The 14,492-nt window shown below is 47.0% G+C and overlaps 1 protein-coding gene across 9 annotated transcripts in view; it reads left to right on the top strand.

The window, feature by feature from the left end:
- Fgfr1 (fibroblast growth factor receptor 1) overlaps positions 1 to 14,492 on the top strand; it is a 67,379-nt gene that overhangs the window by 36,031 nt on the left and 16,856 nt on the right. For 3 of the 9 annotated variants that reach the window (XM_045131204.1, XM_045131203.1, XM_045131208.1), the window contains exons 3-5: positions 9,487 to 9,753; positions 10,916 to 10,999; positions 11,279 to 11,451. In XM_045131204.1, coding sequence (XP_044987139.1) covers positions 9,487 to 9,753; positions 10,916 to 10,999; positions 11,279 to 11,451 — 524 coding nt within the window. Of the gene's footprint in view, positions 1 to 9,486; positions 9,754 to 10,915; positions 11,006 to 11,278; positions 11,452 to 14,492 lie in introns of all 9 variants that reach the window. The other 6 variants (XM_045131202.1, XM_045131199.1, XM_045131200.1 and 3 more) reach the window with 3 other exon arrangements.

Raw genomic sequence — 14,492 nt, 5'->3', positions numbered from 1 at the left:
TATGTAGACTCAGGGTGGCCTCGAACTCATGGTGGTCCTCTTACCTCTGCCTCCCAAGTGCTGGGATTAAAGGTGTGCCACCACGCCTGGCTTCTTATATTTTTTTCTACTACTTTTTCCACAATGTTATGTTGCAGAGATTTATCAAAGACATACAAGTGAGAAGTATGTTTGTCATACGGTAAACTCCCTCAGCTACAAGATAGAGAAAACACAATAAGGGGCTGGGGAAAAGGCTGGGGGTGGGGTGGGGGCAGGGTAAAGGCACTTTCTTGCAAAGCCTGCCAGCCTGGGATCAATTTCCCACCCACTAATATAAAGCCTGGTGCAAAAAATGGTGTGAGTGTATGGTGTCTATTTGCAGCAGCAAGAGACCCTGATATGCGAATGTGCGCACACACACACACACACACACACACACACACAACAAATATATCTTTAAAGAAGATTATTTTATTATTATTGAATCCAGTGTCTTGAGCATGTGAAATATGCATTCCACCACTGAGTTATACGCCCAGACTATTTTATGTAATCTTTTCTTATTCTTATTTTTTGGAAAATTTTCATTAACAATTTCCATAAGTATAGATAACAAACCATAATTCCCTTGCAGCTTGTGGATGGTACATTACATGGTCAAGCTTTTCTCCTGGCTGCTCTGCTTTTCCCTGTGTGTGGTTCGTAACTCACCAGACTGCTGAGAAGCAACAGGGGGTGAAGGCTCAGCTCTGAGCTCGTGCTGTCACACCTTCCAAGGCCCAGGGTCCCCTGCGGAAGAGGTGGTGGGAAGAACGGAAGAGCCAAAGGAAGGGGAGGAGTGCTTGCGATACTGCCATCAATATTAAATGGTCTTGCTATTCACCACTCAATATTCATGGTGCCTGATACTACCTACACAAGACCTTCATAACAGAGGGGAAAAATGACGAAAAGAGATTGACTAATTGAACAAAACCCCTGATCGGAAACAGCTTATGGAAGGAAAGGGTTTATAGTTTTAAGGGGCATTGCAGCAAGGAAAGCATGACACCAACAGTAGGCATCACATCTTATCATCATCTCAGCAGAGAGGAAGCACCAAGAAGGACCTAACTAGTGAACATCCAGTGGGGCTGGACGAATAAGCCTTGGGCTGGAGGGATGGCTTAGTGGTTAAGGTGCTTGCCTGCAAAGCCAAAGGACCCAGGTTCAGTTCTCCAGGGTCCATAAAGCCAGATGCGCAAGGGGGCACACCCGTCTGGAGTTCACTTGCGGTTGCTGGAGGCCCTGGCGTGCCTGTTCTATATCTGCCTCTTTCTGTCTCTCTCAAATACCCACTCTACCTAACTCTTCCCTCCTGTGTTTTGGATAGTAAGACTTTAAAAATGAGGTTGGCAGCCCTAGTCCTCTGGAGTGCAAGCTCTGTCCCTAACCTCCCCAGTCCATTCATATGTCACTGAAACACAGTACACTTTTATCCTCACAATGCACACTTTAATATTCTGAACTTCAAGCTATAAAGAAGTTTATGAACATTATAATTTGACTCAAACATATTCAGCCTCAGGCTTGATCATCCTGGAATCCAGATACTACATACCCAGACTCTATGTCCATCTCATCTCCCGGGGAATGATGTTTGTGAAGTAGGTGATTGGCTTTGCCACCTCCCCGACAGTGTTTTCATTGTTCCCACTGAGGACTGCTAATCTAATCAGTCTCTTTCTCCTAGAGGTTGGGATGTTGGCTTCAAGAGGCTGAGCAACAAAATGGCTTTTTTCCCCCCTTCATCCTTCAGCCACCTCAATAAAACTGTCCAGTAACTCATGTCTTGCTCATACACCGTGTCTGGTGTAGCTTTAGCCCACTGGTCTTGAATAAGAAAGGGCAGCTTCGAGGCGGCACATGCCTTTAATCCCAGCACTCAGGAGACAGAGGTAGGAGGATCACCATGAGTTCGAGCCCATCCTGAGACTAGTGAATTCCAGGTCAGCCTGGGCTAGAGACCCTGCCTCGAAACACCAAAACAATAAAAAAGAAGAAAAGAAAAAAGAAAGGCCAGCTTAGAGGATGATCCAAAAGAATGCAAAGTGCCTTTTGCCTAAAGAGTGAGGGACACTGTGGCAATTTAGTAGATGAGTAAATGTGGACTGCTGGTGAGTGGAGATGTCTTTAATTCTCCACCTTGGGATCAGGTTCAAGGTCAGGGCTGCTTTGTAGGACAGTGACACAAACAAGGACTCACTCAGTTGGTTACCTTTCTGTCACCTTCTACAAAAAAAAGTAGCATATCTCTGTTTTGTAAATGGAGAGTGCTAACACTTCCCAGGGCCATGTTAGCAAGCCCCGAACACATCACAGCCCCTTGGCTGATTTTTGGCTCCTCTAAAAATTAGCTTTTTGTTAGATGCTAAATTCAGTTTCAGACTCATTCAGTAATTTCTATATTTCTGATATGTTTATTAAGTGCTATGGAAAGAGTATAATAAAAATTCTTGGGCTGGAGAGATGGCTTAATGGTTAAGGCACTTGCCTGTGAAGCCTAAGGACCCAGGTTCAGTTCCCCAGTACCCACGTAAAGCCAGATGCACAAGGTGGCACATGTGTCTAGAGTATATTTGCAGTGGTACACCCATTCTCTCTTTCTCTTTCGAATAAATAAATATTAAAAATAGTTTTAAAAAATCTCTTCTGAGTTGATTGCTGGTTTTAGGAGAGGTAAGACATGGGCACTTGGACAGTTAAGAAATTATGTTTGCTAGGCGTGGCAGGATATGCCATTAATCCCAGCACTTGGGAGGCTGAGGTAGAAGGATCTCCGGGAATTTGAGGATAGCCTGGGGCTAAAGTAACACTCTGCCTCTGAAGGGCGAAAAGAAAAAGAAAGAAACAATATTCCCAAATGTCCATTAGCTATAGCTGGTAGGTCATATACATATACGACGAGATATTATGAAGCCATTAAGAAGGACATACTGCGACAAAGCACAACATGGACGGACCTTGAACATACAAGCCCATCACAAAAGATATAGACCAGCCATGACTTTATTGATGGGTATGTGCAGAATGGAAAAATCTGTAAAGACAGAAAGTGTATCAGTGGTTGTCAAAGTGTGGCATGAGGATGGCAAAAAATAGTCTTAGATTGTGGTGATAGATTTATAATATACAGTTGGCTTTCCATATCCAGAGGTTATGTGTTTGTAGTCAAGCATTGCTGGAAAATATTTGAGGAAAATGTTTTTGTTTCTATTGAATATGTACAGACTTTTTTCTGTGTTATTCCCTAAAGCAATGTATGTAACACCCATGTACATAGCCTTTGCATTGTATTAGGTGTTATAGGTGATATAGAGATGATTCAAAGCAAAGGGAGAATGTGCAAAGGTTATATACAAATGTTTACAATATATAAGGGATTTGTCAATTCCTAGATTTTGAAACTGAAGGAATGGAGATCTTGGAACCAATCTTCATGGATACTGAGGGACAGCTGTACTAAAAGAAATCATTAATTGCAATTAAAATTTTTTTTAACTTATTTTTATTTATTTATTTGAGAGCAACAGAGAGAAGAAGAGGGGGAGAGAGAGGGGGGGGGGAGAGAGGGGGAGAGAGGGAGAGGGAGAGAATGGGTGCACCAGGGCCTCCAGCCACTGCAAATTCAAACTCCAGACGCTTGCGCCACCTTGTGCATGTGGCTAACATGGGTCCTGGGGAATCGAGCCTCGAACTGGGGTCCTTAGGCTTCACAGGCAAGCGCTTAACCGCTAAGCCATCTCTCCAGCCCTAATTGCAATTAAATTTTGAGGAAGGGAATCCTATAGCCCAGGTTGGTCTAGAATTTGCTGTATCATCCAGGATGACCTGAACTCTTTTAATTTAATTGAATTTATCTTATTTTATTTTAGTTTTTCGGTTTTCCGAGGTAGGATCTCTCTCTAGCCCAGGCTAACCTTGAATTCACTATGTAGTCTCAGGGTGGCCTACCTAGTAAATTCCAGGTTAGCCTCGTGCTCACGGCGATCTTCCTACTTCTGCTTCCCGAGTGTTAAAATTAAAGGCGTGTGCCACCACACCCAACCTGAACTCTTTTTAAAAAAAAATTATTATTTATTTATTTATGTGAGAGCAACAGATAGAGAGAGAATGGGCATACCAGGGCCTCCAGACACTGCAAACGAACTGTAGATGCATGTGTCCCCTTGTGCTTCTGGCTTACATGGGTCCTAGGGAATCGAGCCTCGAACCGGTGTCCTTAGGCTTCACAGGCAAGCGTTTAACCGCTAAACCATCTTTCCAGCCCCTGAACTCTTAAAAAAAAAATTTTTTTTTTTTGAGCTGGCTGTGGTGCCACACACCTTCAATCCTAGCACTCGGGAGGCAGAAGTAGGAGGATCTCCATGAGTTCAAGGCCATCCTAGACTACATAGTGAATGCTAGGTCAGCCTGGGCTACAGTGAGAACCTACTTAGAAAAATGGAAAAAAAAATTGGGGGCTGGAGAGATGGCTTAGCAGTTAAGGCAGTTGCCTGTGAAGCCTAAAGGACTCATGTTCGACTCTCCAGGTTCCACATAAGCCAGACACACAGTGATGCGTGCACGCAAGGGGGCACACGCATCTGGAGTTGGATTGCAGTGGCTGGAGGTCCTGGTGTGCCAATTCTCTCTCACACTTAAAAAAAAAAAAAGCCACAGGTGTGGTGGCACACACCTTTAATTCCAGCACTTGGGAGGCAGAGGTAGGAGGATCACAATGAGTTTGAGGCCACCCTGAGACTATATAGGGAATTCCAGGTTAACCTGGGCTAGAGTGAGACCCTACCTTGAAAAACTAAACAAACAAACAACAACAACAAAAAAGTGTGTTGGGATTGCCTCAAAATTTTTTATTTATGTATTTGAGAGGGGGGGAGAGAAAGGCAAATGTATACAGAGAATGGGCGCACCAGGTCTCCAGCCACTGCAAATGAACTCCATATTCATGCACCACCTTGTGCATTTGGCTTTCCTTGTGTACTGGGGAATCGAACCTGAATCCTTAGGCTTCACAGGCAAGCACCTTAACTGCTAAGTCATCTTTCCAGCCCTGACCTGAACTCTTTCTTTTTTCAAAAAAGAAATATTTTTATTTATATATTTAAGAGAGAGCCAGATAGATAGGAAAAGAGGGAGAAAGAATGGGTGCTCCAGGAACTCTAGCCCCTACAAACAAACTCCAGACACATGCATCTGGTTTCTGTGGGTCCTGGGGAATCAAACCTAGGTCCTTTGGCTTTGCAGGCAAGTGCCATAACCACTAAGCCATCTCTCCAGCCCCTGACCTGAACTTTTGATCCTCCTGCCTCTACCTCCCCAGTGCTGGGACTACTGGCTGTACCAATATGCTACGCTAAATGTACCCTTTGAATAGGTGAATTTTGTAGTGGATGTTAACGTCTATGAAAAACTAGACCCACTAGCATAGACTGAAGACTGCCTGGATGTTTTCCATGACTGTGCTTTGAATAACCTAGGCCGGGAGCACACTGGAGAAATGGTAACTGTTCTCAGCAGAAGTAAGCTTTGCTGTCTGTGGAGGGAAAGTTGCTGCCTAGCAAGGAACAGACATGGAGTGGGAGGTGCGTGTGTGGAGAAGGAAGGTTCTGTGGAATGGGTAACACCAGGTGGCTAGGGCCCTTGAAGGCCAACAGGGATGTGGCTCATACTCTGTACCTCTTGATGAAGACGGTAATGTGACGTGAACAAAGACATGGGAACGTGGGGAAGTTAAGTCATAACAAAAGGCTGTATGGGAACGTGTCCCAGGATGGCACGAGGAGTGGGAGGATGAAACAAACTGAAGATAATTTTGAAAAAGCACCAGGGTCAAAGTGATTATATCAGGACAAAAGAAAGCTGGTTCCTGAGGCCTTTTATAGATTAGCAAAGAGTTTCATTTGCAAGTTGTGTCAGGATGACTGACAGGAAACTATGGGACCAAGCAAAAGGGCACAGAGCAGGTCTCAGCAGGGGAGACCAGTGGGCTGCTGTGTCTGTTGGGACCTGTGGAAGGAGGAAGTAGGCCTGGTGAAGTGATCAGCAGCTGGTGCGGATCATGAGCAGCAAAATGTTTCATCAGTGAGGGAAATGCAACTGGATCCATAGGAGAGCTTGCTGCTCTCTTAAGGGTCAGGTCCAAACTGCCTTTCTTCTTTCATTTGGTAAAACCACAAACCATTAAAAATGGAAAGAATATGCCGGGCGTGATGGTGCACGCCTTTAATCCCAGCACGTGGGAGGCAGAGGTAGGAGGACTGCTGTGAGTTCGAGGCCATCCTGAAAATATAGGGTGAATTCCAGGTCAGCCTGGGCTAGAATGAAACCCTACCTCAACCCCCTAAATTTTTCCCAGACCTACAACAGCTTGTTTTTATTATTTATTTATTTGAGAGAAAGAAAGAGGGAGACAGAGAATGGGCGCAACAGGACAGGGCCTCCAGCTGCTGCACACGAGTTCCAGACGCATGTGCCACCTTGTGAACGTGGATCTTTTGGCTGTGCCTGCAAGTGCCTGAACTGCTAAGCCTTCTCTCCAGCCCAACAGCTTGTTTTAATCAGCGTGTGTTCTGCTCACCGTTGTGGCACCCTCCTTGGCTGGCGAGATCCACAGAAATAAATGTGCTAGCTAGTGATTTTCTGATGGTCCAGTCTTTGGGACAGAGCCCTTGGGTTGATGTGGGCCTTTTGGAGTAAAAACCAAGTCAATCCTTGGTGCCTTTCAGTGTGGACTCCCATACTCATTCATCCTTATTCTCCCTCTACTTCCCTCCCTCCCTCTTTTCTAGGCTGTCCCTGTGTTGTCCACAAGGCTGCTCTTGTACTCCTTGGCTCAAGTGATTCCTCTAACTTAGCCTCTTAAAGAGCTGGCACTACAGGTTTGGGATACTCCTTTGTAAGGTTTTCAGCACAAATTTGTAGAGACATTTATAAAGAAGGTCATTATAATTAAGGTGTATGGCTTAGTGGTAGCGTTTCCCAGCATGAGCTGGGTTTTAATCCCTAGTACTCACCCCCTGCCAAAAAAAAAAAAAGCCATGCATAATGGTGCCGGCCTATAATCTTATCACTGTGGAAGCCTAGACAAGTAAGATCAGGTGTTTGAGGTCAGCCTGGGCTACATAGGAAGAACTCTCTTAGAAAACCAAATATAAGAGAATGGGGCCTGGTGTGGTGGTGCACGCCTTTAATCCCAGCACTTAGGAGGCAGAGGTAGGAAGATCACCATGAGTTCAAGGCCACCCTGAGACTACCAAGTGAATTCCAGGTCAGCCTGGGCTAGAGTGAGACACTACCTTGAAAAACCAAAAATAAAAGCGGGGGAGGGGATGGGCAGATGGCTCAGCAATTCCCTAGTACTCACATAGAGCCAGATGCACAAAGTGGAGCATGCATCTGGAGTTTGTCTGCAGCAGCAAAGGCCCTGGTGTACCCAACTTCTCTCTTTCTGCTCACAAATATATAAATAAATATTAAATATTTGATTTATTTATTTGAGAGAAAGGTGGGGGGGTGGAGAAAGGGAATGCCAGGGCCTCCAGCTGCTGCAAACAAACTCCAGGCACATGTGTCTGGAATTAGTTTGCAGCAGCTAGAGGCCTCTATGTACCCATTCTCTCTCTCTCTCCCTCTCCCTCTCTTTCTCATAAATAGATAAACAAAAAATATAAGAAAAACTTTTGAGCTGGGCATGGTGGCACACACTTGTAATCCCAGCACTCGAAAGACAGATTGAGTTCCAGGTCAGCCTGGGCTAGAGTGGCAAGATCCTATCTTAAAAAAAAATAAACAATAACAACAAAAGACTTAAAAATATTTAAAAAAAAAAAACAAAAAAAAAGAAAACCAAATAAAAGTTCTAACATGTGGTACTGGGGAGCTGGCTCACCACTTAAGGATGTTTGCTTGCAAAGTCCTCCAGCCCAAGTTCAATTCCCCAGTCCACATAAAGCTGTACCCAAAAAGTGGCTTAAGTAAGTGTCTGGCATTCCAATCGCAGTAACAGGAGGCCCTGGCATGTGCATACACTCACAAATAAAAAGTTTAAAACTCTCAACGTGGTAGTGCACGTCTGTAATTCTAGCACTATAGAGGTTGAGACAGGACTGTCACTGTTCCTGCAAGTTCAGAGCTATTCTGGACTACATATGGAGACTCCATCTCAAAGAGCTTCAGGGAAACACTGCACATCGCACCCTTCCTCGGCCAGGCTGCCAGCGAGCGAGAGCTTCCTTATAGAAGCTGAAGCTCCCTGCCAGTCTGGACACTGGCTCCTGGAGAAAGAGGGAAAGGAGGACGGGCCCTGCAGGCGGCTGTGGGACCACTGTGCGGCAGAGCTGGGCCTCCACTGAGTGTGGCATCTCAGAGCCAAGGCCACCTGCAGCAAGTCCCATGTGAGACTGGGCAGTGTAGAGATCCAGGTCAGGTGGTAGGCCTGAGGGGCACACATTCTGGTAGAAGAGGCCAGAAGTATGTTTGGCCATGCTAAAAGGGCAGGAACTTCCTTTCTCTTAGAGGAGATGCTCAGAGGGCATGACTGACTCCTGGTAGTGCCGGGATCATGGGCCTTGCTATGGACAGGAGTGACCCATCTCATTCATCTGGGAGGGGTGGGTGCTCTGTGCAGCACCAGATCTTGCAGGGCTGGACACTGTCAGGTTTAGCGAGTGCATCTGCCTAAAATGGGGGTGGGGGCGGCCAGGGTGGCTGTGTTGTGTGGAGGAAGGTGGGGCACAGGGGAGGGTGAGCCTAGGCAGTGGGGGAGGAGGCTTTGTGCATGATGTCTGCTGCCAGAGCAAGTGTGGTGTTGCGGCAGCTGCAGGCCTCCGTTCCTAACACAGGCAGAGGCTCCAAGGCCTTGGGCTTGACACCTGTTCATTGGAGGCTCCCCCGAGTTGACCTCTCCTTGGCCGCCCCTCTCACAACTGCATCTGTTTTGCTGGAGGCGGCGGGGAGGCCCCCACCCTGACTGAATCACGTGGCTCCAGAGCCCCGGTCGACAGAAGTGCCTGCTCTCATCTTGGGTGGTGGCTGCTGGGGTTGTGAGGTTGCTGTTTGTTCGCTAGGCAAATGGCGAGGCTGATAGAGCCAACAGGAGTGGGGGTATTCCTGTGAGAAGTTGTTCTTGGCAAAGAAACCAGCAGCACGTAGAGAAGGAAGGGGGCACTCTGGACTCCAGACCAGTCTCCCTAGGGTGGGGCCGACACACTGCATAATGTAGCTGCAGCTGCTTCCTAACGTGGCCTCTTTCTTCCTTGACCTGTGGGAGAGTGGGTGGAGGAGAAGAGCTGGGGGTCCCAGGTAGCCAGCCGCCGTTTCCTCCTGGCCCGTGCTCCAGCCCCGGCTCCATTGCCTCCAGTAAGGCCTGATCGTGCAGTGCGCTGTGGCTAGCCTAACTCCCTTTCTCTCTCCTTCTCCTCTCCTCCCTTGGCTCCTCTTCCTGCTCCCTGTGGGTGGCTGCAGCTCAGCCCTGGGGAGACCCTGTGGAAGTGGAGTCCCTCCTGGTCCACCCTGGTGACCTGCTGCAGCTTCGCTGTCGGCTGCGGGACGATGTGCAGAGCATCAACTGGCTGCGGGACGGGGTGCAGCTGGTGGAAAGCAACCGCACCCGCATCACGGGGGAGGAGGTGGAGGTGCGGGCTTCCGTCCCCGCAGACTCTGGCCTCTACGCTTGTGTGACCAGCAGCCCCTCTGGCAGTGACACCACCTACTTCTCCGTCAATGTCTCAGGTTGGTAGCAAAGCTCCTTCCACCTCTTGGACTCTCTGCTTTCCAGGGGAGGTGAACCTCCTTCCCACCCATGATCTGCGCCAGCTCCGCTTCAGAAGCTGCTGCCCACTAACACTGCTCCTTGCCCGCTGCGTGGCTTGGCTCTCAGAGACTGGCTAGGTAGGGTAGGCCCCAGGCCAGTGACTTGAGGCTGCCAAGGCTTACTCAGAGATGACTACTGATGTTTGGGGATGTTTAAGACCCTGTGCTTTTTTCCCAGCACAGCTTGCTCAGATCTCGGGATGCCCCATGCCTATGATGAGACCTCCACTGTGAGGGGAAGTCAGGCCCACTGCCTTGTCCTCAGGCTGTGTGGAAACACCTGCTGGCTATCTCGGAGCTGAGCGAGAGCAGCCAGGCAGCAGAGAGCTCTGTGGCTCTAGGAATCTGCCTCTTTAAGAATGTAACTTTCACAAAACAAGGATCCAAGGAAGTAGAGCTGGAACTTGATGCCATTTTGTGCACCCCGGGATGTGGGATTATTACCTCTTCCCAGGCATTATTTACAGCCTGTCCCCAGTTGGGAGACTTACATTCTTTGTGCCCTGCCAGAGCCCAGTAGTGCCAGGAAGGACTATAGAAACCTGGCATGAACTCTGTTGCTGAGTCTGTTCTTAAAGGGATTGCGTCCTTGTTGGGAAGTGGTGTTTCAGGCTCCCATCTGCTCTGGTTAAGAAAGGCAGCCTCCAACTTTGGCAGATCCATGCTAAGAGGGTTCCGACTGCAGGTTGTCCAGCCCCTGGCCTGGAAGCGGCTTCGAGGCACAGAAAGCCCAGACCTATTTGGGTTTCTCTGTGGTTGATGTCCAAGAGATCCAGGTCCCTCGACTGCTACTGTGTGTGCCCAGGTAGTACTCCAAGTTGAGAAGAGCCTTCGAATGCAGGCTGGAATGAAATCCATGGAGCAGCTGGCCCTGCTGGAGCCGTCCGCTGTAAGGCTTCAGGGCAGAGGGCAGTGCCTTGGGCTCGGAAGAGTACTGGAGCAATTCTGAAGCCGATTGTCACTAAGCAAACATCTAGGAAAACACGGAGAAGGGTGGCTGTGTTTACCAATGGCTTTAGGGGATGACTGCTGCAGTGGATGGATGCTCAGAAGTAACTCAGTGCCTCCTATCTTTCCACAGATGCACTTCCCTCTTCAGAGGATGACGACGATGATGATGACTCCTCTTCAGAGGAGAAAGAGAATGACAACACTAAACCAAACCGTAGGCGTGAGACACAGTTTCTTACCTTACTGCCTTTGGGGTCCTGGGAGTTGAGTCCAAGAGGGGAGGCCTGGCTGACGTGGGAGAAGAGAGGCACAGAGAGCCTGCTGGCCACAGTGCCTGGCTGCTGTCCCTCGAAATGGCCTGAAAAGCTTGGGCATTGCTTGTAGGTGTTTGAGCAGATGGGTGGGGTGCCTGCGGGTCCCACCCTGGGCCTTTGCTCCTAAGCCTGACTGTTCTTCCCACCCCCATCTGTCTCTCTCGGCTTTCTCTGGACAGCTGTAGCTCCATACTGGACGTCCCCAGAAAAGATGGAAAAGAAATTACATGCAGTGCCAGCTGCCAAGACAGTGAAGTTCAAATGTCCATCCAGTGGGACACCTAACCCCACTCTGCGCTGGTTAAAAAATGGCAAAGAATTCAAACCTGACCACAGGATTGGAGGCTACAAGGTACAAGGGTGTATGCATAGTGAAAGAGGCTGTCATAGAAAAATCCTTACTCTATGCTTTTATTAGTACCTTGTTTTAGTAGTTTTTTTTTATTTTTAAAATATTTTTTATTTATTTATTTGAAAGTGACAGACAGAGAGAAAGAGGCAGAGAGAGAGAGAGAGAGAATGGGCGCGCCAGGGCCTCCAGCCACTGCAAACGAACTCCAGATGCATACGCCCCCTTGTGCATCTGGCTAATGTGGGTCCTGGGGAATTGAGCCTCGAACCAGGGTCCTTAGGCTTCATAGGCAAATGCTTAACCACTAAGCCATCTCTCCAGCCCAATTTTTTAATTTTTTAATTAACAACTTCCATGATTATAAAAAATAACCCACGGTGATAACCTCCCTCCCCCTACTTACCCCCCCTTACCCCTTTGAAACTCCATTCTCCATCATACCCCCTCCCCATCTCAATGTCTCTCATTTACTTTTTTTGTATACATTTTTTTAAAAATATTTTTTATTTATTTGAGAGCAACAGACACAGAGAGAAAGACAGATAGGGGGAGAGAGAGAGGATGGGTGCGCCAGGACTTCCAGCCACTGCAAACGAACTCCAGATGCGTGCGCCCCCTTGTGCATCTGGCTAACATGGGACCTGGGGAACGGAGCCTTGAACTGGGGTCCTTAGGCTTCACAGGCAAGCGCTTAACCACTAAGCCATCTCTCCAGCCCTCTCATTTACTTTTGATGTCTTGATCTTTTCCTCTTCTTATGATGGTCTTATGCAGATAGTATCAGGCACTGTGAGGCCATGGATATCCAGGCCATTAGTAGGTTTTTGGTTTGTTTGTTTTGAGGTAGGGTCTCATGTAGCCCAGAATCACCTGGAACTCTACGTAGTTCCAGACTGGCCTCAAGCTCACGGTTGTTCTATTTTAGCTATTGTTTTGGTACTGCAGATTGAGCACAGGGCCTTGTGCAGGCCAAGCAGTCTCTACCATTGAGCTACAACCCGAAACCCCCTTTAATTATTACAAATTATAATGGTGATTTGTCAACATGAGTAGGTTATTTCAAGTGAGCATTTGAAAGCTAGTTTTTATGGCTGCGTGATTCTGATATACAAACTTCCCATAATTGAATGAACAGTTTTGTGATAGTAGGCATTTTGTTCTTTTTTTTATTAATGTATAAATAATATTACCACAGATGGCTTCATTTTGTTGTTGTTATGTGTGTGTAGCCTGAGTGTATGTGTATTCATATGTGTGGACACACATGTGTACAAGTATTTGTGTGCTAGAGGTTGATGTGGGGTGTCTTCCTCAGTTGCTCTCTACTGTACCTTGTTTGTTTTTGTTTTTCTAAGTAGGGTCTCTCTCTAGCCCAGGATGATCTGGAATGTAATCTCAGGGTAGCCTTGAACTCACGGCAGTCCTCCTACCTCTGCCTCCCAAGTGCTGGGATTAAAGGTGTGTGCCACCATGCCCGGCTCTACCATACTTTTTGAGGCTCGATTTACTTGAAGTTCACTGATTTGGCTAGATTAGCTAGCCAGCAAGTCCCACATATCCTTCTCTCTGCCTCCCTAACACGGATTACAGGTGTGCTCTGCCAAGCTTTTGTGTGGGTGCTGGGCAGTTCTCGGGTCCTCAGGCTCGCATGGCATGATGGAACCATCTCCCTGGCCGCTTCATATGTATTATAAAATGATTTTCCTCAGGACAGAGTACTTGAAATGAGACTTCCAGGGCTGAAGAGATGGCTTAGCAGTCAAGGCACTTGCCTGCAAAGTCTAAGGGACCTAGGTTCAATTTCCATACTACCAACGTACAGATGCACAAGGTGGCGCATGCATCTGGAGTTCATTTGCAGTGACTAGAAACCATAGAATGCCCATGTATTGTTCTCTCTGTGTGTCTCTAATTAATAAAATTTTAAAAAAGAAATGAGATTTCCAGATCTCAGAATATAAGCTGATGTACCTATTATCCAATTACCCTCTCCTGTCTTCCTTTTACTTGTTCTTTCTTTGCTGGAGATTCAATCCAGGACCTTTGTGCTGCTAAGTTTACTATCACTGAGTTATATCCACATTTCCCGTGTCCTAAAAGGGAAAGCCAGTGTTGGGGATTTATCTCAGTGGATGAGCACTTGCCTAGTAAGCACATGCCCCAGGTTCAGTCCTCAGCATGGGGAAGGGGAGATCCAAAACAGACCAAAAGGTGGGGACACCTAAAGGGAAAACCAATCAACTTCCTATGAGACAGTAAGAAAATGACAAGCTCACTGAACAAGGGTGTCCAATCTGTGTCCTGGGCCACTTGAAGCCCAGGATAGCTGAGTTTGACCAAACAAAAAATTGTAAACTCAGGTGTTTTTTTGTTTTTACTTTATTTATTCATTTATTATTATTATTATTTTTTTTTTTTTTTGGTTTTTTCAAGGTAGGGTTCCATTCTAATCCAGGCTGATCTGGAATTCACTATGTAGTCTCAGGGTGGCCTCAAACTCACGGCAATCCTCCTACCTCTGCCTCCCGAGTGCTGGGATTAAAGGCGTGCACCACCATGCCCAGTTTAGAACATAAGCTTTTTTTTTTTAATTGCTAACAGAGAGGGGGAGAGAGTATGTGAGTAAATGTTGGTGAATGAGGGCCTCTTGCTGATGCAAATTTCAGATATGTGCGCCACTTTGTGCACATGACTATACATGGGTACTAGGGAATTTAACCCTGGCTGACAGGCTTTACAAACAAGCAAGCACCTTAACCACAGATAGCTCCCTGGCCCAAGAGTTTGTTGTTGTTTTTGTTGTTTTGTAACTTGATTTGTGCAGTTTGTGAACCTGAACTTTGGAGTTGATAACATGTGAAAGTGTCACTCAAAATAAATGGTTCCGTGTGCTCTTTGTCTTTGTATGCATGGATGATTTCAGTTATGTGTGCAGCTTCCAGTGTATGGTCTTCTAAGCACTGGCAGTTTGGTTCCATCAGACGTTACATGTACTCATAGTGAAATGCAGTGATGATCAGTAATGTAGTATTAACCTCCTG

This window comes from Jaculus jaculus, chromosome 12 (genome assembly GCF_020740685.1).
Source record: "Jaculus jaculus isolate mJacJac1 chromosome 12, mJacJac1.mat.Y.cur, whole genome shotgun sequence".
In the NCBI taxonomy this organism is placed as follows: domain Eukaryota; kingdom Metazoa; phylum Chordata; class Mammalia; order Rodentia; family Dipodidae; genus Jaculus; species Jaculus jaculus.
The sequence above is the reverse complement of the archived record's forward strand: the minus strand, read 5'-3'. Positions and strand labels throughout refer to the sequence as shown.